We start from the raw sequence: 25,845 nt of genomic DNA on the forward strand, positions 1-25,845 counted from the left end.
CAGCCTTTTGGTCTGTATGTGGGCATGTGTTGGTATAGCTTGATCTTGTGCATCCAAGAAATGGTAAAACCTGGCTAATTTACTTTGGAGGGAGCGTCTGCCTTTCTCCTACCCAGGGCAGGCAGTGCTGGATGGAAAATCAGGGGATTTTTCTGTCACTTACATACAATGTGCTTCTTCACTCCTGACCGGTGTTCCTTCCAGCACACCTCAGGGAACCCGCTAGGCCAACAGCAGCACTTGGGCAGTGATGGCTGGCTGGCTGGCGGTCTTGTACTTGCCCCACAGTGTGTTTCTGGTGCAGCTGAGGGCATTTTGTACCTGAGATATATGGAAATAATAATGGCAGGCCAGCTGGCCGGGTGAGATCCACATGCCGGTGTGTACAGGCCGAGGAAGCATCTCGTGGTGTGTGGTGGGGGGGGGGGGCTGTTTCCCTTCACAGTCTTGACACCAAAATTAGACTTCTGTATGCTTCTGGCAGCTTTTTCGTATTTTTTTTTAATGCTGCATTACGGAGTGTTGCTTGTTCTGACCTGTTTATCTTTACACCTGCATGGACAAGCCTCAGTGATCATATTGTGCTCTTGGCAGCTTGTGTGTGAAGTTCAGCATCCAAAAGAGGGGTGCAGCGTGCTATGGTGTTCAGGATTAATTCGTTCTTGAGGAATTGATAGATCATGATTTGGGAACCCAGCTCCATACAGGAAATTTGTAAGCAGCTGGCTCCTGTGAAATTACGCATAGAATTTGAAGGTCAAGGGGGTAAAAAAAAAATTAACATCTTAACCCCATGACTCCAGCATGGCCATCGAGTTAAGAGGTAGAGGTGTGAGGTTCTTAATAAGAAAGTAGAAAGGGAAACACAGTTCAACCTGGATTTCAGGGGACCTTGGGGGGGATAAAGAAAGTCACCGTAATAAGCAGAGTTTTGATTTAAAGCATCATCTCAACCTTAAGCTGACACTCTTGAAAGTAGACGTACTTTTTTTTTTTTCCCATGAGGGATACTTTGGTTTTCTTTAAAAAAAATTTCCAGGGTCAGCAATTGATCTCACACACACACACACACACACACACATGCACACGCCTAGTGTCCACCTGGCCCCTCTGCCTTGGCAGGGGGCGAGCTGGAGATCTGAGCCCTCCATGTGGTTTCCTCATTCTGCCACCTGTAGTTTTTCCTACCAGGGGGCTCCTCAAAATCTGCCCTCCCCTCGCCTCGCAGCCAGACCGCTCCGGTGGGAGCCTCACTCGGCTTGAGGTCTGCTCCAGCTGTCTCCTCGGCCTGAGCTGCTCTTCCCTGCGGGATGAGAGTCAGCCTCCCCTGCCGCGCTCCGGGGACAGGGACAAGTGTCTCGCTGTCATAGGCCCCCCACCGGGGAACCTGCAGATGAGAGAGGGGAGTGGCGTCATCTCTAGGAAGTGGCAGCTTCTCTAGGAAGCCTGCAGTAGCACCTCTTCCCTGTCCCTGTCCCTGTCCCCGAGGCAGCTGTGTGGAGGTTGAATCCCCAGGCAGGGCTTCACCTGACTTCCTGCCGGGTGACTCACCCACCTCTCCCTCCTTCCTCATCGTTGTCTTGGGTTTTGCAGGGCAAACAGCAGCTGCTCAGTAAATATTTGTTAGATAGAAAGCAGACAAGAATATGGAGGTGGGGAAAATATTCCACTGTCGGGGGGGAGTGAGGGAGGGTCCTTGGCAGGTCTCTGGTATGTGTGCTTACCTGGTGTAGAAATTTCCAGAAGGAGGCGGAGCTTGAGACCATCTTCTCTTAGCACCGTCATCCACTTTGCAGCTTGGGTTTTGGCTGGATCTTCATTAGTGTTCTCAGGTAGATTCTAGGCGGTCACAGCCTTGATCCAGACAGCCCGTACTTTGGGGGAGTTAGGACCTTGTATGGGATTTTGTGAGTAAAGGCGTATGGGGGCGGGGGTAAGGATAAGATGGAAGCACTTGGAATTGTGCACCAGGGTGCCAGGCTTATTTATTGAGATGTGTGTGCTAGGGTGTGGGGTCTCCTTAACTTTTTGCCCGGGCTGTCCTTGAACCAACCATCCATCCATCTATTTCCTGAGTAGCTGGGATCACAGGTGTATGCCACCATGCCCAGTGGTTTTTGACAACATATACATTCATTGTTATCCTCGTTGAGTAGTGGTATGAGGGGTTCAACACCCTCCTGTCCGTACAGGGGGCTCGGTGCTTCTCGGTGTCCTGGGTGAGGGGAGGGAGGGCTGGAGGGGGCAGTCTCGGGGTACACCCCTCAGTGCTGGGGGCCTTGACTTTCTCTCTCCACCCCTCAGGTGAGCGTGCTGACCACCCTGGAGCGCAGGTTCAACCTGCAGAGCGCGGACGTGGGCGTGATCGCCAGCAGCTTCGAGATCGGGAACCTGGCGCTGATCCTGTTCGTGAGCTACTTCGGGGCGCGGGGTCACCGGCCGCGCCTCATCGGCTGCGGCGGCATCGTGATGGCACTGGGCGCCCTGCTCTCGGCGCTACCAGAGTTTCTCACTCACCAGTACAAGTACGAGGCAGGCGAGCTGCGCTGGGGCGCCGAGGGCCGCGACGTGTGCGCCCCCAACGCCTCCAGGGGACCCCCCGGGCCCGCCCCGGACCTCATCTGCCGCAACCGGACGGCCACCAACATGATGTACCTGCTGCTCATCGGGGCGCAGGTGCTGCTGGGCATCGGTGCTACCCCTGTGCAGCCCCTGGGCGTGTCCTACATCGACGACCACGTGCGCAGGAAGGACTCCTCGCTCTACATAGGTACGGGGAGCCTGGCGGGGAGGGGAGGGGAGCCTGGGCTGGGGCCGTGTGCAATTCGCACATGCCCAGGTGCCAAGGGGAAAAGCATCTGGAGGATTCCAGGAAACACTGCCACACACCTGTGCTGGGTGTGGGGGTGTGGTGGACCCAGGGGGCAAACAAGATTGCCCCCTCAGAAAAAAAAATCTCCCCAGTGTGTTCTCCTGGTGGTCAAAACTTGAAGCTCAGTGCGCGCCGGTCCGAACGGCCCTTGTCTGGGCAGTTTCTGGTGTGAGGTGTGCCTGGAGTTTTTAGGCACCAGGATAGATTTGGGGGGGTGGGGTCTACACAGCAGAGGGGAAAACAATCTGAAATAGTCCTCTGGCCACTGTGCTTCCCGAGGCCAGGAGAGCTGATGGTAAGGACTATACACTTGTAGGGCAGCATTTTGGTGGCTCATTCCCAACCTGTAACTCCCGATAATGTTTGAGTGAGGAAGGAAAGGGCAACCCATGGAGGAAGAAATGAAGTCTGTGTGCAGGTGTAAAATAGTACTCTGGCACCCTTGCCCTCTGTGATACGTTATACTGGGAAGATAAGCGCATAAGGTTGCTGTGTGTGGACTCCATGGCTGGCCTTCCTCCAGTGAGGGCCGGCCCACCCGGCATTTGCAGCACGGATGTGGTAATGATGCTTCTGCTCCCTGTCGCTGTTGGGTTGCTCTAATGCTGAGCACTGAGCCCTGAAATAAAAAAGTCACCCACCGCTGGGGAAGGTCTGTATCTCCCTTAAAAAAGAGTGCCTTGAGGTAGAAGTTAATTATAACACACAGGTTTAAGATTAAATAGAATTTGAATCACAAGTGACATGAGTTTTCTGCACCATGTTGGAGCAGGAATAGCAAAGAGCTGGTCTTGCTCTTGTCTTCCTGTGGAGTTGATTGCTTTTTGCTTTTCTTTTTGTGCCAGGATTGGGGCTTGAACTCAGGGCCTGGGTGTGCTGTTTTTGTGTGCAAGGTTGGAACTCTTACTGCTTACACCACAGCTCCACCTCCAGCTTTCTGTGGTTCATTGGAGAGAAGAGCCTTACAGACTTTCCTACTGGAGCTGATGCTCAGAGCTCAGCCTCGTGAGGAGTAGCTAGGATTACAGGTGTGAGCCGCTGGTGCTGGGCTTGGTGCTGGGCTTAGAGTTGACTTCTTTGCTGACGATGTTGTTTCAGCTCTCTGTGACAGCAGGCCATGGATGACAAGATGAAGAGAATGTGGATCTTCATCTCACTGAACCCCACCTATGGACCAAAGGCAAAAATGCCCGGTCCCTCCCCCTAAAAGTTAGGGGCTCCTATTGTGTCTCAGGGTGACCGATGGAGTTAAGGGGATCATTTGCCTTTGTTGCTGTTAAAACGTCAATGAGAGTCAAGACCGTGTGAGTGTGTCACAGACCAGGCCATGGGCTATGGCCTACCACGAAAAACAGTCTTGCATGTGCAGCCAGACAATTGGCCTGTGGCGCTGAGAGATGTCCCCTAGACCTGTGGCAGGCTGATAAATCAGAGCTCAGGGAAGGAACTGAGGGCTGAATCCCTGACCTCTTGTCTTGTCTCTGATACTAGAAACAAATCAAAAGGAAATCTCTCTCCACAATGGAGGCTACGTCACCAGGGCTTGGGGAAGACTTCCGTTGGCAGTCTTCTTCTAGAAGATTCCCTGATGAATTGGGCTGTGGTGTTTTCCCGATCAGGTGGGGCTTGGTTTGTGTATGCAAAGCCTCAGCCGTCCGAGGCCCGGCAGCTCCTGAATTCTCTCTGATCTTCTTGAATTCCAAGTTCTGCCTGGCCCTGTAGATACCTGCGCAGCTCTGGTCTTGATGTAGTCCTGCACACGGCCGTCCTGAGTCCCTCCATAATCGTTTCGGAGAACAGAGCAATCCTTCCGCACAGATTGGCCTCTCTAGGTGGCTTTTTAATTCTATGACTGGTTAGAATTCTCCTGGAAAACTTTTTTGTTGTTTTGTTTTTCCTAAAAAGACCATAGCATGTACAGAGAAAACTGGGCTCCTGCATTTCTTACAGGGCTATGAAAGCCAGTGATGATGGAGTGAACGTTTGGGCCTCATTGGACGCCAATTCCGGAAGCCACTTAACTTGGCTTCGGGCAGTACTTGGGGACTTACGCTGGGGACGGAGGGTGAGCACTAGGGCAAGGAGTGAGGCACCACAACCACCATTACCACCACCACCCATTCCAGCTCCTTCCAAATTGGGTCCCCAGGCTGCTGTGTGAGGCTGAATGAGCAGTGGAAAGAGGGCGGATCTCAGGCTTGTCATCCGCATGTGACCTTTGCTGTGTTGGCCAGCGGGGAGAAGAATTGGCCATGCAGGCCTTTCAGAGGCAAGCTGGGAGTTCCTGTGAGGCGGCTCTTTCTTTGTGGCCCAGTCCTGGGCACGCTCCTGGATTGCCCATGAGGGGAGGGGGGCCTCTCTGGCTGCCCCCAGTGTGAAGAGGGAACTCATTGACAAGTGACAACACTGGCTGAACGGGGGACCGGGCCGTGCTGGCAGGCGGCTCAGCACCGCGCTGCGAGAGCTCGGCCTCCCGGGGTGGCCGGATAATGACCCGGGGTGGCGCGTGGCACTTTTGTTCCCAGAGGGACGGAATGAACCCCGTGGTGGCAGAATCCATTGGGTCCCCTGCTGAGGTCCAAGAATGGGCTGTTTGGGAGTCCGGTCACGTCTCCAGCCCTCGTGTTGTGACTTCGCATCAGCCCCCGTTTTCTTAGTTGTCTTTTGTTTGTCCAAGTGCAAACTACAGCTTTCTCCCCCCCACCTCCCCTTCCCAAAGTCTGAGTGTGTGTGTTGCGGCGGGGGGGGGAGGGGGGAGATTCTGTCATAGACTTACTTCACTGTGTTCTTTGAATAGCCACATCCCTTGGTTCTGGCCTTTTTCTTTTTGTTGTTGTTGTTTTTTGAAAGAAGAGGTGGCAACGATGTTTCAAATAATGTCATTCCTTGTCAAAAAGTATTATACATTTATTATTGACAATTTTACTTTATTTATTTTATTTATTTATTTTTGGTCTGTCTTGGGGCCTGGGTGCTGTCCCTGAGCTCTTTCACTCAAAGCTAGTCCTCTACCCACTTTGAGCCACAGAGCCACTTCTGGTTTTCTGGTGGGTCATTAGAGATAAGAGTCTCACAGACTTTCTTCTCCCAGCCCTCACCCCAAATGCCTTCAAACCGAGATCCTCAGCTCTCAGCCTCCTGAGTAGTTAGGATGACAGGTGTACAGGATTACAGTAGTTAGGATTCCTGGTGCCCAGCTGAGGAGAACGTCTTGGTGAGGTTGCTAGCCGGGAGTTAGACATCTGGCAGTGCACTTGATTACCTGGTGCACAGGACAGTTGCTCCAAGCTGAGTGGCAGATGCATTATCCACAGACGTGTCGTGTTTACTTTGTCATTTATACTGAAGCCTGGAGCAGCCCTTCGTGTTCCAGATAATGATGAAAGAAAAAAAAAAGAATTATTTTCACATTTCAGCCATCAAGTGTTTGTTTCCGAGCAAAGGTCGTAAGAAAAGCAGTCAAGCAACCAAAGAGAACCACATTTCTCTTCAGATCCCTGAGAGCAAAAAGTGCTCTGGCTACTGATGAGTGTTTTTTAAATATATTATTACTTGAACTTGACGTTGGGTAAAAATGTGGTTGTTGTTAACACTCCAAAGAGTTGACGGGTATGGAGCGATTGCATGGTGACAGTAGTCCTTTGGGAAACAGAAAATGAAAAGGCCGTTCCTCCTGAGAGCCAGCAGAGCTCATTAAATTCCTGCACTGTCAGTGATGTTAAAGACGCCGGAGGGCCGAGCTCCAGGCCCTGATCCCGGCTGCCGGGTGCGTGCCAGGTCGGTGTGGTCCCAGTGTGAGCCGGCACCGCCCTGGGAACCTTGCCCTTGGCTCCCATTGGGCTTTTCCACGTTGCCTGGGCTCGTAGCTGCTCCCATCCCCCGGCAGCTGCTCATCACTCACGTCCTGTGGTTCACAGAGTCCATGCAGGGCTCCCTGTCTGTGACCTTGGCCGCTTCACCTTGAGCCCTGGAGCCCAGTATTTTCAAGAGTTGAATCCTCAGCCCTCTCATAGACCCTGGTGTATCACATGAGTTGCCAGTCATCTGGAGTTCATTGTCAGTGAAATGAGGCTGGGCTTCCTCTTATACATCCCTAAGCATTAAGCAGTGCATACATGACCCTTAAGCATTGAATGTTGGGTCCATGATCCCTAAGTCCTGAGTCGTGTGTCCTCGGTCCCTGAGCATGGAGCAGTGTGCTGTCAGTATTATATATATGGTCCCTAAGCACTGGATAGTAGTGTGTGTACATATATGTATATACACACACACATACATATATATCTACACACACATACATACTCCAGTCCTGGGGCTTGAACTCAGGGCCTGGGCACTGTCCCTAAGCTTCTTCTACTCAAGACTAGCACTCTACCACTTGAGCCACAGCACCACTTCTGGCTTTTTCTGTTTATGTGGCACTGAGGAATCAAACCCAGGCCTTCATGTGTGCTAGGCAAGCACTCTACCACTAGACCACATTCCCCACCCTGTAGATAACTGAATTTTTTGGTGTAATTTTGAATTAAAGTTTTTTTTTTGTTTTGATTTGTTTTTTTGTCGGTCATGGGGCTTGAACTCAGGATCTGGGGAGCTGTCCCTGAGTTTCTTTGTGCTCAAGGTTAGTACTCTACCAATTGAGCCACAGCTCCGCTTCCAAACCTGTATTTTTAAAAGTCAGTTTTCACCTTTTCAAAAGGTTAAGTATCCTTTATCTGAAGTGCTCAGAGCTAAAGTATCTCAGATTTCAGTCTTTCAAATATTTGAAATATATTTGCAATGAGCATTACTAATCTGGAAAAAGAAATCCAAAACCTAGAACATTCCAAAACCTACAGCTTTTTGAGCAACAACATGATGCTTAAAAAGTTGGCTCACACCTGTAATCCTAGCCACTCAGGAGGCTGAAATCTGAGAATCGTGGTTCAAAGGCAGCCCGTGCAGGAAAGTCTGTGAGATTCTTATCTCCAGTTAACCACCAGAAAACCGGAAGTGGCGCTGTGGCTCAAATGGCAGAACTCTTGCCTTGAACTGAAGGAAGAGCTCAGGGACAGCGCCCAAGCCCAGAGTTCAAGCCCCACAACTGACCCCCCAAAAAAGTTTCTGATTTTGAAGCTTGCCAAACTTTGCCTCTCAGACTAAGGATCTCGGGCCAATTACCAATGCCAGATTCCCTTGTAGATAATTGTATCATATTTAGTCACTCTGGACAGGCTGGGATTTTCTGGTTGCACTTTTTAGGTGATAAATGGTCCACATTTGCTCGAAACTTCCAGAGCTCTGGTTAGTTCCGAGAGATTCAGTGTGAACTGAAAACCAGTCAGCTGGTATGGCCCTGACTCTTTCCAGAAGATCATGAATGAGGCTTGAGGGTGGGGTACAGACAGCTGTGCATGGGCTCTGTGAAGGGAAGGCAGTCCTAAGAGCAGAGCACAGCAGACTGGGAGCTTCAGGCAACCCATGGTCCATGCTCCATCCTGGCTGATTCATGGCTCACTGGGATGCTCACTGGAAATCCCTCTATCGAGTAGACGGAAGGACCAGCTGAATGCGGTCTCCCAACCCTTTGTGGATCAACACCAGTAGCATGCACTTTGGATTATTTTTTCCCCCAATGTGACTGGCCAACTTTACAGACCGCCTTGCCTGCCAGAGTCACAAAGAAATGAAACAAAAACCAAATGCCACTGCCAGAATCTGGCGTTTTCTGCTGTGACTTGGAATCACAAGGCACTGGGTTAACAGGGAAGAGGGCTGGGCGCTGCACAAGCCCAGGACTTCCCCTGGCAGGAATCAGGGGACACTTGCTCCTGATAGACCCCTTCCATGCTATTCGAGCTGACCCTCCCCCCCCCACCCCGGACATTACATTATAAAACCAGGAATCTCTGAAAGGAAAAGAAATAAAACCATTCCCTTCCCCCCTTCCCTCCAAGCTAAAGATGACCACATAAATCATGTTCGCAAATCCCCTTGGGTGAATGTTAAAATGGAGACACCAAAACCATTTGGGATGGCCTGAGATGGATGGACACAGGCTTATGGTGCACAGCACTGCTGCCGTACAGCTGACTTGGGTGAAGATGCGTACGAAGGAGTTTCTTTCCCGAAGAACAAGGGCTCATCTTCAACACCACCCCCTTCCCGCACCTGACTACTGAATGCAGACTCATTTTCCTTTCAACTGCCACCCAGCTGTTCTTAAATAAAGAAGCTTGTGAGACAGTCCCCCCCCCCCATGTTGGTTTGTTTCTGGATGGTTCGCTTTTCCGAGAATAGTGCTGATTTTATCTTCCTGGTGTTCATTTCACCTCCGAGGAGCATTCTGTGACAATAGGTGGAGGGCAGGGTTTGGAGGTTGCGTGGAGGAATTTGACTTGCTCTTCTTAGCGCTGAGGTTTGAGGTTAATACCATTCCTCTTCGTTGGTTAAGTTCTTTTCCAGAATGGCCTGTAGGGTTAAAACGTAAGAATCCATGTTGTGGGTGTTTGGCTTTTGTCTGTCCCGCGCCTCCCTCCTCCCTGGGAGAACATCTTCTCCCATATGAGGTAGTTCTATAGGCTGTACAAATGGTCATATGATCTAGGCATGACCAATCATTTCACAGAGAAGGGATCGGGTCTACAATGATTGGCCTACGGAATAGACCAATCAGAGCCCACTGCAGTCTTAATTTCCATTATAGAGTCTGTGGTCCTGGCTGTAAGCAGGGGACTGGGCTAGAAACTGTAGACAAGGAAAAGGGGGTGGGTAGGAGGGTTCTCTGGATCCGGCTGTGCCTGACACTGGCATCCAGCACTGAAAAGCCTAGCACTCAACCATCCTTTCTGAGATTTGTAGTTAACAGGATTCTGCCTCATGCGTTTCAAGGCCCGGTGGTGTAGAGACTGGGTTAGATTGCTTTCTACCAAACACCTTGGGAGAAAAATAAAGCCGAATCAAAAAGGCTGTGATCAAAGTGCTGGCCCTTCCCGAATACCAAGATCTTCACCACCGTGCTGGGAAGGACCCCTGACCCCGCGCATAAAATCAGAAAGGGTCGGGTGGGCATTTCTGGCTTAGTTCTTCATTTAGTTATTCTACCTTCACTGACATTGCAGGCCAGGAACTCAGGGGGCAAAGGGGACGGCCCCGCCCCTTTTCCACACCCTCGAAAACCAATGGAAGTACTTGCAGGTGACCCATGGGTCGGCTCTGAGCAGGAGAGACAGTGCTGGGAAGCAAATGGCATGGGTGGGCCTCGAGCCCCGAGCGCACACAGCTTAGCCTGTGACTGTGAGTGAGCAAAGCTGAACCAACCCTGGCTCTGTAGTGAGCTCATCTCACTCCCTCTGATGGCCGTTGGGAGAAGCAGCTAAACCACAGGTCCCTTCGGTCTAGCCTTATTGAACCTCCATGCAGACGTCATGTGAGAGCGTCAAAGGCTGCGGGGGGGGGGGGGGGGGAGGGGAACAGACATGCAGAAAACTTCAGCATGGTCTTTCGAGTGAGATTCCAGAAATCTCCCTGGAGAATAGCGGGTAACAATGCTTTTCAAAGCTGAGGGTCCTAGCCGGTGCTCAGAAGGAGTTGGGGTCCCGGGGAGAGGGGTGGATGAATGAGGAGGAGAAGAGGGGGAGAAGGCAGTCAAGAATCAGTGTATTATGTCCTATGCATTAAGAAGAGGGAGAGGAGGGGAGGGAGGGCTGAGAATGCTAAAAGGGGTGACATTGAGCCAGATGCTAGATGTTCCTAGACTGCTTTGTCAAATGGCAACTTCACTGTACAACTACTTAAAGATGATTTTTAAATTCTCTCTTTTTAAAAAAAGGGTACTGAGATAGGCTTTGGGTAGCCATGGGTGGGGGAGGGGGGGTATATGCCCTTCTAAAATTGGTGTTCAACCCTTGTTCCTCCAAAGACAGATTAACAGGCAAAACTGACAACAAAGAAAAAGACCCTCCTTTCCATTCCCTGGAGTTCATTTCGATAAATATAATTGTATATAATCAGAGGTCTCACCGTTCGGGAATGCCTGGAGTCCTATATAATTGATCGTGTCCCCACCACCCCCACCCCGCCCTTTTATTTTTCTTTTGGTGGTACTGAGCTCAGAACCTCAGGCTTGCTTGGCAGGCAGTCACCTGCTAAGCCCCCTCTCCAGCCCTTTTTGGTGCAAATTCTCTCCCCCCAGCCTTCTTTTGCATCTGTAATCTTTTAGATCGGTTCTTGCCTCGAGACAGCTGGACTGCTATCCTCCTGTTTTGTTCAATCCCCCTCCCACCACCCCTCCCCCTCAGTCCTGGAATAACAGGAGTGCTACCACTCCTAGCTTCTTCTATTGAGAAGGGAGTCTGGAACTGCCATCCCCCTGTTTTCAGCCTCACAGCTCGCTAGGATTCCAGGCACAAGCCACAGGTGCTCGGTACATTGACTCCTCTTGACCAGGGCAACATGGAGCGCAAAGGAGGATGAATCACTTTCCCAGGAAGGAACGGCCTGGGACCCAGGCCCAGGAGCTGTTACAGACCACACACCAGACCTCCACCTGTCATCCAAACGCAGCATGTGGGGAGGAGAGAAGGAAAGGCCAGGCCGATGCGTCCACGGACACTTGTAGATGTGGACTCGGAGGAAGACAGACCAGGTGTGCTGAGGAATATTTCACACACGCATGTGCATGAGCGAGTACTGACTCAGCCCCTCACAAGGACACGCACCATCCTCCAAGTGAGAGAAGAGAAACGGCCATCGGCGTCGGACATTGCAAATTTAATGGGGGGGGGAGAGGGCGGGAACAGGGTTCAGCTTCCTGTCAATCATGTGGGACGTGTGCCCTGTTCCTTGCTGTAGGACCCCCTTGGACCCTGAGTTATCAGCTTCAATGCCCTCCCCCCCACCCCGGCCTCCATCTCTCCGCCACTGGCCAGTTTGGGAGGCTGATTTATTGGAAGGCAGCGCAGTGGACAGGAAATCAACCTTTAAAATTTATGGCCTTTCGTTGTTGTTGTTGTTCCCTCATTAACATGCCACTCAGTGGCCGTGCGTTGTAGGGCTTGTTAAGGGGCTAGATGGGAAATTAATTCCGCCAGTTCCACGGGCGATTGGGAGGCGAAACAACTCCTGGACAGGACTTCTCTGGCCTGGGAGAGAAGATCATGGAGTCCTGGACGGGCTCGTTGAAGGGAGCGGGCGTGAGGGATAAATGGCCAGGACTGGGCTGGGAAGCATGGAGGCCCTGCAGAGTCTTGTTGGAGGCCCTGGTCTCTGGTGAAGGAGCGCCTGGCCATTTATCCCTCACCCCTGCCCCTCTGAAGGAGTTTAGCCCCATCCAGGACTCCATGACCTTCTCTCCCAGGCCAGGGAAGTCCTGCCCAGGCTGCTAGGAAAAGAGCTTGCACGGGGCAGCCAGTCCCATGGGTGGCACTTAGGTGTCCCGCAGGAATGGCCAAAGCAAGGCTGGCAGTAAGGAATCACAGCCAGAACTCGGTGCCATTGGGTGGGGATGGCCGGCTTGGAGAAGGTTCTCGGGCTTTCTTTCCTCGGGGCTCACCCTCATGGTAATTATTGAAGATCCCTATAGATGTTAAGATACTCAGGGTTACTCGAGTGGCTGTCTAGTGGGCAAATTAATTGATACTGGGCAAATTGATACTGTGAAGGACAGTGCCATCACCGGCCAATGCGATTGTAGTGGCACCAGGGAGAGACTGGAAATGACAGGCAAAATCCTTGTGCTTGTGTTACGGCTGCATATCAGTAGTATGCACTTCTGTTACTTCCTGCTCAGGGTGCTGGGCATCCTGGAGTCTCCCCCAGTCCAAACCCCCTTGGGTTTCGAGTCCTATGGGTCCCTCCATGACTAACTTGTCCCCAGCCCCTGGAGACAAGCTTCTCAGGAGAAGCCACTGGCCCACAGCTGTCCAGCCCACAGCTGTCCGTCCCCGGCCAGGTGGCAGGGATGTAGGGATGCAGGCCCAGGCGTGGCCTGCAGAGGTCGCTGTGCCCGGTGCCCCATAGAGCGGGCGAGCAGGAGAAGAAAGACAGACCTCTGTCTCCCCTTCCTTCTCTCTCACAGGAGTATGACTGTTGCCCCCCCCCCCCCCCACGTGGGCCTTGGGTGTGGCCTTTCCTCTCCCAGCCTACAGGTCCTGATGTGTGCCAGGCCTAGCCAACCTCCCCTCGTCCTGCCTTGGGCTGTGTTGCTTCCTCTGCCTTCGGCCCAGTCGTACTTCATATCCCGTCCCCACCCTGTGTCTTCCGTCCCCATTCCTGCCCTGCTCCCCGTCCACAGTGGCAAGATGGCGGCCCACTGTCCTTCTCCCTGGGTCTCTACCTCAGTGCTGCTGTGGGATGGGGTTAGCTGTGATCTCCATCTTACCTCCATCTTGAGAGGATAAAGGCCACACAGCTGCAGTGTGTGTGTGTGTGCGCGCGCTCATGTGTGCGTGTATGTGTGTGTGTGTGTGTGTGTGTAGTAGGGTTGGGGTGAACTCAGGCAATCTGACTAGTCCAGAATCTTCCTTTCCCTCCAGCTCTCGGCTCCATGGCTTTTCTGACTTTCCTACTGATGGCGGCTGCTTTCTGAGCTCGGCTGAAGTCCAGGTCGCCTGCTGGCGGCCCAGTGGCGCCCCAGGCCCTTGTGTGTGCATTGGGGTGCAGATGCGTGCTGGGGCTGGACGGCAGATGTGTGTGGCGGTCTCCCCCCGCCCCCCAGCCCGGCTCTGCACATCTTTGCTCCAGCTTGGCAGCAGTCTGAGCTAGCATAGTAATTCCGAAGTGAAGTAAGCAGGATTTCTCCCGCCTCAAAGGGCAGCAGTTGGTAGGAGAAGAGAAGAAAGCTGCATGGGCTAAATGGTTCCCCGGGCAGTGGGGAGATAGGCTCTGGTATGGAGGGAGCTTAAACCTGGTCTAACAGGCTGTGTTGAACAGGCTGGGGAAATTGGGCAGCAACTTATAGAGCCATTCTACCTCCCCAGAGGAGGCTAGACCTACCCCCCCCCCGCTTCTCCCAGGGAGGAAACACCCTGAAGCTTCACCCCGTACCCCTTGAGCATTTGGCGGGCGGATGGTGGGGTCCTCTGGCCCGTCAGCTTTGCTGACCCTCATTGCCTAAGCTCCCAGGGTGTGTAGATCTGGACCCAGACTTCCTGATGTCTGCCCGGTACCTGTAAAATCTCCCCTGTGCAGCCTGAGAGATCTCTAGAAGTAGCAGAATAAATCCAGTCTGACCCCAGCTAGGAGCAAGGCCTCTGCTCCCTCCGGTATCACCAGAGCGAAGCCTCGTCTGTACTGTGGCCTGCGGAGTCTCCCTTCCTGCTGTCATCATGGCTGCACTGATTCCCATCTTAGGACCTTTGCACTTGCTGTTTCCCCCACCGAGTCCATCTCATAGCTCATCCTTTCTTGGCTCTGCTCAGAATCCCATCAGGAAGGCCCACCTCGTCGGCCTTCTAGAAACCAGGGTTTCTGTTCTCCATGCTGCGCTGCCTCCCCCACCCCCACCCCCACCCCCGCCCATAGCTTGTTCTTCCATCAAACTTACTACAGCTCAATAAAAATGTCTGAAACAAAAGGGCTGGGCAGGGCATGGTGAGGCATGCCTGTAGTCTCAGCTGAGCAGGAGGTGGAGATTGGAGGATCTAGATCTGAGATCGGCCCAGGCCTGCACTTGGTTCATTGCGGGTCTCGGTTCTGACAGCATAGGCAAGGACTCTGCTTCATCCGCTTTTGGCGTTTCCAGGGCACGATGTTGGGCCTTGGCGTCCCTAGCCATCCGAAGTGTCTGGAGTTACAGGTATGAGCCACCACGCCCGGCCCGAGGACGTGATTTTAGAGAGCTCTAAAACCCACACTGGCAGGCAGGCATTCTTCTAACAGGGCGTTGCTTTCCTGTTGTTTGTCGTTTGTCCCGTTGCTTGGCTGGTTGCTCACTTGCTTTTACAAGCGCAGGATTTCTTCCTGACTCCGTGCTAGTCCAGTCCCCCGGGCCCCCCTCCCGGCCATCCTCCAGTCAGCCCTCTGGGGACAGATCGCATCCACCGCTTGCCCCTGGTGGCTTTGTGCTGAACGCTGTGTGTCTTCGACCGTAACCAGCCTTGTCTGCAATGCAACTTTCCACCTTCTCCATCTCCTACGTGCAAGATCACTGACCCTGGTAGAATTATTCAGTGCGCGTCTAGAAGATTCCACAAGTCTTGGCTCGCAGTGCCGATGATGTGATCGCGGAGATGGCGGGAGGCCTGCTTGCCAGGCGCACTGTTTGGTCCTCCAGGCGGGCGCCCTGGGATGGCTGACTGCACGGCGGGGAACGGGGTGGCCATTTTTGTGGGGCCACCATGGGGCCACAGCGCTGGCCCTGGGCGGCTGTCGCCCAGGGGTCTCAGGGTCCCTGAGTGGCAGATGCCCAGCCAGGGCGGGCTGTGAGGGGAGGCGCCAGGGGCAAAGCACCCCACCCCAGTGCTGCACCTGGGGAACCCAAAGCCCGTCCTGGTCCCCAGGCCGCACCCCTGGGATGGCTGGGTAACTCCCGGTTGAGGGAGAAGCCGGGGGTCCCGCCCCAGGCCTCGGGTCGCACACAGACCTGAGGGTACTGAGGCAGGACTTGGGGAAGTCAACCCAGCAGGGGGAGACGGGGACCTGGTCTCATGGGTCCTGGGCTTCAAGTCGCTCGTGGCGTCCTGCCGTGGCTATGGGGCTGCACCTCAGGCCCAGCTACCACCCGCCCTACCCCCCCTCCCACTGCCCACCTCCCAACCAGCCACCATGTTAGCTGTCACCTCCCTCCAAACTCTTTACCAACCTGGCTTTGCCTCAGGAGATCCTGGGGAAAGAAAGGCACAAGGACTTTGCTTCCAGGACTTGCAGAGGGACTGTGAGAATTGTGTGTGTGTGTGTGTGTGTGTGTGTGTGTGTTTCTGTGTGCATGCCTACACAAGTGTTGCAGGTGTGTGCATGGATGTGTGCACCTGTGTGTGTACATGAGTGTGTGTGCATGTGTATTTGTGTTTGCGTATATGGGTGTGCACGTATGCATTTCTCTGTGTATGCATGTGGTGTGTTGCAGGTGTGTTTGTGTTTTTGTTTGGGTGTGTGCTTGTGTGTACATGTCTGTGTGTATGTGCGTGCGTGCGTTTGTATGTGTGTGAGAGAGGGACTTGTTCCTTTGATATCAGTTCCACGCTGTTGCTTGAAGAATCCGCGCTTTCCGCCGCCACCCCCCCCCGTCCCCCCGGCTCTCGGGGTGAGTCACCCACCAGGCATCAGAGCCTCATCAGAGCCTCTCCTCACGGCCGCGTTGGCAGCCCTGGGTACGCCTGTCTGCCTAATTATGGGCAGCTCTGATCTTAAGTCACAAGGTCGAGTGGAGACCGGTTGAAGAATGACCCAGACAGAAACAGGCCTGGGCTGGGTGCGCTGCAATGGGACCAGGGCATGTTGTGCTTGGTGACAGATTGGGGACACAGAGAAGAGGGGGTCCAGGCGTTGTACTGACGGCGGCCAGCCCAGAGGCCGATGCCCACGGAGAGGCTCAGAGCCACGGGGGATGTGGAGGAGAGGCCTGTGGCTCTGCGTCAGGCCCCCAGCTTGTGAGAAGGGGCTTGGCCAGCCACACAGAGCCGTGTCGCTCTGCCCCTGGGTGCCCAGAGGGGACCGATCACAGTTCTGAATGTGGCCTCCCCCGGGTTTGCATCTAGCACCCGAAAATCTTTTTTTCTCAGTTTTTGCCTTAAATCCGCCCCCCCCCTCCACAAGAGATGTGCTCTCTACAGCAAATCCAGGCGCAGCCCATTGAATGGAGCCCTCCAGCGGGGTGACCTGCTCTGTGAGCATGCGTCAGCCGCAGAAGGCAAAAGGTCTGGGCGGGGGAGACATCCTACGGCATCCAGCGGCTGGCACTGGTCAATGACGTGACGTGGCTTCTTCCCAAAGAGAGCAATGCTGGAGTATCACAACACCTGGCCTCAAAGTATACTACAGAGCCACATTGACCAAATCAATATGGTACCAGGACAGACCCAGACCTGAAGATCAATGGAACCCAACAGGAAACTTGGAAATAATCCCACATGGTTAGAGCCACCTGATCTTGGACCAAAAAAAAAAAAAATGCCCCAAAGACATACATTCGAGAAAAGATAGCCTCTTTAACAAATGGTGCTGGGAAAACCGGATATCCGCATGTAGAAAACAGAAACTAGATCCCTGTGTCTCATCTGGTACTAAAATCAATAGGGAAGCACTGGAGGATAGACAAAACCTTCCTGATTCGGACTCCAGTAGCTGAGCAAATGAGAGCCAAGATTGACAATGGAATTGCATTAAAGTAAAAAAAGAAAGAAAAAAAAAAGCCCCACAAAGGAAAACAGTTCATAGACAGAAGAGATAGAGCAGGAAGAAATCTTTGCCAGCAAAACATCTATCACAAGGAATTAAGAACCAAAATATACAGGGAGCTCAAGAGCTAGACTCCTCCCCAACCCCCCCCAAAAAAACAGTCAGCCACCCAGTTAACAAATGGGCAAATAAACGTGAACAGACAGTTCATGAAAGAAGAAATACCAATGGCCAATAAATACAGGAGGAAATATTCAACATCACTGGCCATAAAGGAAAAAACCCAGATCAAAATGACATTCAGATTCGAGTCCCCCAGGAAATTTAAGCTTGTTTTTCTAAATGGAATTCATCATTGGTCTTGCTGACCTCTTGATCTCCTTCGGTTGATATTTCTGAATCCTGATCTAACAGTTACCAAATATCCGTACCCTGTCCTCTATCAGGTATCCAGACCCTTCTCTGTCAGCTACCAAGAACACAATATTTTGAGCCCACCTGGTGTGTAAGATTTAGTGTCAAGAGTTCTCAAAGAAACCTGTCATCCTAGCTACTCAGGAGGCTGAGATCTGAGGATCGTGGTTCAAAGCCAGCTTGGGCAGGAAAATGTGTGAGACTTTATCTCCAGTGAACCACTAGAAAGCCAGAAGTGGTGCTGTGGCTCAAGCGGTAGAGCGCTCGCCTTGAGCTGAAGAGCTCAGGGACGGTGCCCAGGCCCAGAGTTCAAGCCCTGTGGCCAACAACAATAACAAAAAAAATGAAAAAGGTATCAAGAACAGATGTCCGTGTGCAGACCCCCATCCCTCCTCTCCTCAGCTATTTGTGCAGAGTCTCAGGTGGCTTGGATGCTATTGACTTATCTGCTTGCTCATGCCCCTTTGGAGCGTTTTCTCCAGCCCTCTGCCTTACCTCCCCCTGACCGACCAGGCCAGTTGGGCCATGACCAACTCAACTTCTGATGGGCAGGGGCTGACATGGAGAGAGTGAGGGATGGGAGGAGAGGCTGGGAGAGAGAGGAGGGTCAGGCACACAGCAAGTGTCCTCGAGGGGCCTTCTAGAACCTTCTGCAGTGTGCCTGTGTGCACACTTGGAGGTGTTTCGGCTGGATTAGCGCCCCTTGTTTCTCAGGACCGTTCTCCAGCAGGGAGCAGGAGGAGGCTGAAGCCACCGTGGGGACCAGTTGCATCAAATTCAGATGCCATCCATGGGAGCCAGGTCACCAGAAGATGCGTGGGAATCCACGGCCCCAGCCAGCTTCGCGCATCAGCCGTCGGTGCACTGCGCGATGCACGCACACACCGCAGTCAGTGCAGGAGTGAGTCTCCTTTCCCTCCCTCCTCCTCCTCCTCCTCCTCTTCCTCCTCCTCCTCCTCCTCCTCTTCCTCCTCCTCCTCCTCCTCCTCCTCCTCCTCCACCCCCCAGTGGCTCCAGAAGAATCCCAGGCAGGGCTATGTGGGCATTCAGCTGAAAGGTCTCCTCCTTGAGTCCCCTGTGCCCTGGGATGCATGGTGCACCCCAGGAGGAAGGGCTGGCGCAGGCAGCTCCGAGTGGAGAGAGGAACTGGGGGATGGAGCCAGGCTGGGCAGGGGTGCCTGGCTTGAACGACCTCTGGTTTCAAGGACAGATCCCTCCATCCCTGCCCGACAGGACAGCAGGGCCATTTCTTTCCCGGGACCAGCTCTTTCCACAGGGTACCATGACCCCACCGACCCGCGTTTTTGACCCTGGAGCCCAGTGTGGTAGCACACGTCTGTAATCACAGCCACTCCCCGGGGAGTGGAGGGGGGATTCAGCAGCAGGAGGAGTCTCCCATGGAAGGGGCCCCCCGCAAAGTCTCCTATCTGTGAACTGAGTGGACTAAATCATTTGTCCGTGATTTATGAGATTGAGTAAATGATCTAGTGCAAACAAAGTGCCTGGAGCAGAGCCTGGCATCTAGAAATATTGAGAGTAGCCAGCCTTAATCTCTCTTTACTGTTTAAGGGGAGATGGGGAAAGAACCATCCGTCGGTGCCATGTCCTGGGCAGCCAGCTGTCAGGCGTGTGTGTGTGTGTGTGTGTGTGTGTGTGTGTGTATTTGAACTTGAATCCAGATGTCTCTGATTGGGGCTGGCAGTAAGCCCAGTCCATCCTCCACACCCTCCCCTTGGCCCATATTTTTGTGTCCCCTGCTCTTGTCAGGACACAGGAAACTGTGGTGAGCAGATAGGAGGCGGCAGGGGAAACAGTACAATGATCCCTCCAAGCCCAGCCAGCTGTCTCCCCATGCACTTGGGCGTGTGTCCCGTTGATAAGCCCTTGCGTATTTGCAAATGATGCCGCCTCCAGCCTAGGAGCCCACCGATGGTCCGTTCCTATGGTAACAGGATCTGCGCGCCCGGGGAGTGAGTTCCACAGGAGCATCCGGGCCTCCGTTGAGACCTCTCTGTGCAGCTCCACAGCCTCTTCCCTGTCCTGCTGAAGAGTCAGCCATCCCGTGGCACCCCACCCTGCGGTGGGCACCCCAAGCTAGATGAGAAACCAGCTTTGCATAGCACATGTGCGCGCGCACATGCACACATGCAGCAGAGTGAGCAAAGACTCAGTCCCCACCCCTTCCAGCATGCTCCTTGGTCTGTAACACTGGACCTGGGGTGTAGCACCCCCTGATTATGAGGTTACCAGAGAAGAGGCAGTATGTACAGAGATCCCTTTGTTGTTTCTTTGCCGGCACCCGTGTTTGAACTCAAGGCCTCCTGCTTGCTCAGCTTGTTTGCTCACAGCTGGTGCTCTACCAACTGAGCCACACCTCCAGTCCAGCTTCTTGCTGGGTGTTTTGGAGATGCAGTCTCTTAGCAAACTCTTCTGCCCAGGCTGGCTTTGAACTATAATCCTCCAGATTTCTCCCTTACTGAGACACATAGATGACCCATCATGAGCCACCAGTGCCCAGGCTTGTGTAGATATTCTGCAAAATGAGGGAGGTTCCAAATAAATGTTGACTTCTCTGTTTCACAAAGCTGGGCCACAGAATCCCAGCCTTGAATAGAAAGCAGGAGGCGAGGGTGTGTGTTAGGGAGAAGGGTAGAAATCCTGACACAGAAGTGACTTCTTGCTGGCTCAGCCTTGTCGTGAGGGTGGAGGTCGGGGCTGGTGTCTGCCTTAGTTCTGTCCGTGTGGGGATGTCCTCTGTTTGACCTCTACACCTCCTGGTGCTCCTGGGAATTAGGGACATTCCGGTCCCTGGGCACCATCACTGGCATTCTCTTGTGATGTCTGCACTGTGGACGAAGAGAACACCATCACTTTCTCTGCCTCCATTCTTCACACCCTGCAGGGGGTGCCCAGCCTGCCAGCTGAGAGCTGAATCCATGTTCTCCCACCTGACTGTGTGGTGGGGCTGGGAACCCAGGCTGCCATGACTGCAGTCTTTCCTGTAGTCTTTCGGGGTGAGCACTGTAGGCAAGAGCCCTCCTCACCTGGCGGGCACTGGGAGGAGGAACAGGCTCCCAGCCTGGTGCACATTCTTACAAAGGCAATCCAGTGCCCGTTCTTGCATTAACCATTCTCTCCTACTTGATTAGACAATGGATATGCTCTCTAGATTTAAGAGTGAGAGCCAGGCCGGGCGCTGGTGGCTCACACCTGTCATCCTAGCTACTCAGGAGGCTGAGATCTGAGGATCACAGTTCCAAGCCAGCCCGAGGAGGAAAACCAAAGAACCAGCAAGTAGTCCCAGTGATAGAGCAGCAGCTTTGACACACACACAGACACACACACGGCCCCATCAACTGGACCCCAACTTTGAAGAAGGCCGAGAGTTGTAGAATAATCCACACATAAAGGAGAGGGAGGGAGAGTGGAGGGAGGGGAGGGGCGAAGGGATGGATGCTGAGTAGGCCAGAGTTCCTAAGCTCCTTCCTGTTGGGAGTGGATCCTTTCTAAACATATCTCCCCGCCTAGAAATGTTTTGGCTACAAAGCTGCTGTGGCAGGAAGCCCGCCCAGACGGGCACTGCTACCTCCCATCCCCCAACTGTTGTAACGCACAGGACATACGGGCCTCTCCCAACCGGGGAGTACCCGTGCCACACCCCTGCCCCTTGCTGTCCTGGCCCGCCCTGGACAGACATGACTGCTCATCTGTTTCCGCACCAAGCCAGTTGGCTTCCTTTCCCCGGGCCTGGGAGAAGCAGGCGTAGCTTAGACACAGACCTTCCCATTGCCCTTTGCCGCAGGGTGGAGAGCGCCCAGCAGCTGGGCCTTTCCCTGTGCCAGACCCTGGCCTGGGAGAGCTAGAAATAGATGGGACCGGAGGAAGTGGAGGAAGTGGTGGCCTGGGAGGCAGGATCCCCAGACTGACAGGCAGCCCGGTGGGTGGAGACGAGGGCAGTGCTGGGTGGGCTGGTTTGCATGCCTCGCCTCCCACTGCAAGCTTTCTTCTCTCGCCCGCTTTCTCTTGCTCAGACTCCTGCCCTACCTCGGTTCCTTTTCTCTCTTCTTTTCTGTACTGGGGGTTGCAACTCAAGGCCTCTTGCTGACAAGGCAGGGTTCCGTGTCTCCAGCCCCGGTTTGTACTGGTGATTCTCAACTTGGCATCTTACTCTATGCCCTGACCCATCTGGACTGTGGTCCTCCTGTTTGCACCTCCCCCACATTCCTGGAGATGACATGCCAGCCGCCGTGCCCAGCCCCATTGAGCTTCCTCTGTAGCCAAGGGAACACGCCAGCACCACCGAGCCCAGACATCAGTTGAGATGGAGTCTCATGAGCCGAGGCCAGCCTTCACGCATGATTCCCTGAGGAGGCTGGTGGCGTGGCCCAAGTGGTAAAGTGCCAGCCAAGCAAGAAAGCAACATGAGCACAAAAGTCTCAGCTTAAACCCAAGTATTGCAAAGTAATAATTATCATTATATTGTTACATAATGTATTCTGTTATATTATTGTAGTTATAATAACAGTAATTGCTACTTTTTGTGTTTTGCCATTACTGAGGCTTGAACTCGGTGTCTAGGTGCTGTCCCTTAGCTTTTTCACTCAAGGCTGGTCCTCTACCACTTGAGCCACAGCTCTACTTTCAGCTTTTTGCTGGTTCATTGGAGATAAGAGTCTCGTGGATTTTTTTTCTGCCCTGGCTGGCTTTGAACTATGATCTTCAGCTCTCAGCCTCCTGAGTGGCTAGGATTACAGGCCTGAGCCACTGATGCCCAGCTTCTCAGGCCAGGAAAAGCACATCCCTGTGGGTAGGGCATGGGGGGGGGGGCCGGAGAGATCAGAACTTTGTGAAAGTCAAGGCTTTGGATTTGTGGCCCGCACCAATCCTGTGGACATAGCAGAGGAGCCGTAGGGAATTTGCCACGGCGGCCTCAACGGGGTGGGGAGGAGGTGGGATTTGTGGGCGTGTGCACACAGCTCTGATTTTTGCATGCCCAATCAAGGAGCAAGGGGGCGTGGCTGGTGAGTGTGGCCATGAGCCTCGCTCCCAGCTCTCCTGGTTCAGCTGTGGCCTTAGCCTCTCTGACCTGCCCCCAACCAAAGCTCTATTTATGCAGGCAAGCGGGGTCTGGGGGGGTGTGGGTGGGGTCACCAGCTCAGATCTGCCCTTGGATGGGTCATTGCCACCAAAGAGAGAGATCTGATCGTGTCTCTGTTGTTCATTGCTTACCTGGCCGAAGCTGTGAACTCCTGCATTTACCACTGGGTGTGGCGTTTATTAAGAGGCTGTAACGGGAACTCGGGACTGTGACATAAATCCCCTTTCCAGACTCTTTCTGCTGCATCAAAGGGAAATAAAATTAAACTCCTCCATCTTCTGTGCTTCCTTGAGGAAGGCAAAAGGAAAATCTAAAGCAGGTTCCTCAGCCGACACATCTGTCCCACTTAGAGAATATTTACAGACCATTCTAGAAGTTGAGAGTCTCTGCAGAGCTGGGTACTGGAGGCATCTTCCTGAGAGAGGAGATACTATATTTATGTATGCGCCTAGAGGTGGAATTTCTACCTAAATCTCCAACAGAGAAAGTTTGGTTTATTTCTTCGGTCTTGGGGCTTGAACTCAGGGCCTGGGCACTGTCCCTGAGTTCTTTTGCTGAAGGCTAGCGCTCTACCACTTTGAGCCACAGTGTCCTTTCTGGTTTTCTGTTAATTGGAGATAAGAGTCTCATGGGGACTTTTCAGCCTGGGCTGGCTTTGAACCATGATCCTCAGATCTCAGCCTTCTGAGTAGCTAGGATGACAAGTGTGAGATACAGGAAATCCCCCCTCCCTGCTAGATTCTCGGACCCACCCCTTCTCGTTTGCTCCAAGTCACCTTTGCCTCCACGATTCCTCTACAGTAACCCAGTACCAGGTTGTGGTTCTGGAACATTCACTCAGCTAGGACCTGATCTTCCCAGCTTCCGACCTCCTTCCCCCTTCTCTTTCTGTGTCATGTGTAGTATCCAGCTAAGCCTACTCTGCTATAATTCGTTGTGTGGATTCGAACGCCCAGATTTACCCAAAGGGTCCATTAGGATCATGCAACTCCGGCACCAGTGGTGTCCACATTTGGTAGAAAAACCATCCTTGGGATTTTCGGTTTTATCTTTAGCCAGGCTACCGTGGCCGTCTCTCTGGAACAGGGAGCAGCGCGGGGGTCCAGTCACCGTTGTAACCACAATAACCGGTACCCTTCTGTGGGCTGTGTCACCTAGCGAGGGTGACCCATGAATTCAGTGTTATGGATCTTAACTTTGGGATGGGCTTATAGGGATGCAGCTGCTGTCCAGGTCCAGCCTGGGAGAAACCCAGGGACAGTGGCTTCTCCTCCCTCGGTGTTGTGGCACCCCCATCTGCAACGCAGAGACACAGAAAGGAGCTGTGGACGGAATGATGCGGGGGGGGACCAAAGAGGATGAAATCGCAACCCCAAAAGGCAAAGTCGGCACGCAGCTAGATGAAGAGCTGCAGAGCCCTGGTCCACACAGGACAATAACGAGACCTGGTCGGATTTCCATCCCACTGCAGTCCAGCCTCACTGAAAAGTCCCAGCCTAACTCTGTGTCCATTGATAGTTTGATGGCAGAAGCAGAGCATTCATTTTCTCCTAATGAAAAGCAATCTGGGGCTACCCATCCAGGGACACCAGTGAACCTCACAAAACAGCTACCCACAAGCATCTCTCATTCCCTTTCTATTTCGGTCACCCTGATAGCTTATCAAAGTGAATCAGAGGACAGGAATCAGCCGGAATCCTCAGCTCCAACATAATCACTCCGGGAAATATTGGCTGAGAGAGTAAAAAAGATTAGGAGAATGCAAACCGTCTGTTGGCATAGAAAAGGGATAGCCACAGATTTACAGCCCTGGAGAATATGTCGGGATCGGAGCGCATGGCCTGTGAGCTCTGTTGTTGGCTGTATCTTCTTTACTGTTGGTATCTGGGTTTGAACTCAGGGGAGGTATGGCTCAGATGGTGGAGCACCAGCTCAGCAAGCACAGACCTTGTTAACCATATCAGTGATCGATGATGCTTCAGAGAGGAAGTGATCTCTGCTGGCCCTCGAGTACCAAATTCCTGATGTCTCTCTCACACACACACACATTGTTGTCTAAAGGAGTTGCTTTTTTCTTTGCTCAATCTTCTGAGTGTGCTAATCAGGCCGTTGGGAGAGAGTTGTTGTATTTGCTTTTCTTTTTTTGACAAAATGTTGTAGCTTCTGGGAGAACATAAAGCTCAGGATGTAAGCAGTGCGTCTGGGTTTTGAATCAAGCTGTCCATCAATGGAGTGCTGACCTCTGAATTCCTGGGCTGCTGTTTCTCAGGCCCCATTTTTCCTGATCTGTCCTGCCTTGGCCCTAAGTTCAAACCCCAGTACAGTATCATCAGAGGGAGAGAGAGAGAGAGAGAGAGAGACTCAGTTGCACTGCTAACTTCATTGGAAGCCATCCTGCGGTGAGTGGGAAGGCCTTCGCTGTCACATGACCTGCTCTTGGAAATCTCTGGCATGGATCTGATGTAAGAATTCTGCCAACTCTTTGATGTTCTTTTTGTTATTGTTGTTGTTGGTCCTGGGGCTTGAACTCTGGGCCTGGGCGCTGTCCCTGAGCTCTTCAGCCCAAGGCAAATGCTCTAACACTCAAGCCACAGTGCGACTTCCAGTTTTCTGGTGGTTTATTGGAGATAAGAGTCTCTCGGACTTTCCTGCCCAGGCTGGCTTTGAACCGTAATCCTCAGATCTCAGCAACCTGAGTAACTAGGATGACAGGTGTGAGCCGCTGGCACCCAGCCTTCTTTGATATCCTTGAATGACACGAGTCTACCCGGGCCTTTCTGGGTAACCTGGACCATGGAAGAGGTGTTTGCTGATCCAGTCAGTCATGGGACACTTCTCATTTCCACCAGCTTCAATAAACCACCCTGCGGTGTTTCAGTTTCCTCCTATCTCCTGGGTCCAGCTTCGGTGTGAAGAAAAGGAAGCGGAAAGGCTGGCTTTGTGCAATCGTTCCCACCATTGTGCGGGCACGGACGCATTGTGGAAATGCTTCTCCCTGCCATCAAATTTCAGTCGCCTTTGTTCTGAGCCTGCTGAATTCAGAGGAAGGGTTTCGCATCGTGATGTCTGTGTGAAAGAGAACGTCGAGTTGGGTTTGGTTGTGCGCCTGACGCTCTTCCGTGAAAGCGACATTGGAGAGCTGGTG

The 25,845-nt window shown here is 52.9% G+C and overlaps 1 protein-coding gene across 1 annotated transcript in view; it reads left to right on the forward strand.

Moving 5' to 3' along the window:
* Positions 1-1,921: 1,921 nt before the first annotated feature.
* Positions 1,922-25,845, forward strand: part of Slco3a1 (solute carrier organic anion transporter family, member 3A1) — an 88,213-nt gene continuing 64,289 nt past the window's right edge. Inside the window, exons 1-2 of the mRNA XM_013011885.1 lie at positions 1,922-1,933; positions 2,305-2,770. Of these exons, the coding sequence (XP_012867339.1) occupies positions 1,922-1,933; positions 2,305-2,770 (478 nt within the window). The remainder of the gene's footprint in view (positions 1,934-2,304; positions 2,771-25,845) is intronic.

This window comes from Dipodomys ordii, unplaced genomic scaffold, assembly GCF_000151885.1.
Source record: "Dipodomys ordii isolate 6190 unplaced genomic scaffold, Dord_2.0 Scaffold15, whole genome shotgun sequence".
Taxonomy (NCBI): domain Eukaryota; kingdom Metazoa; phylum Chordata; class Mammalia; order Rodentia; family Heteromyidae; genus Dipodomys; species Dipodomys ordii.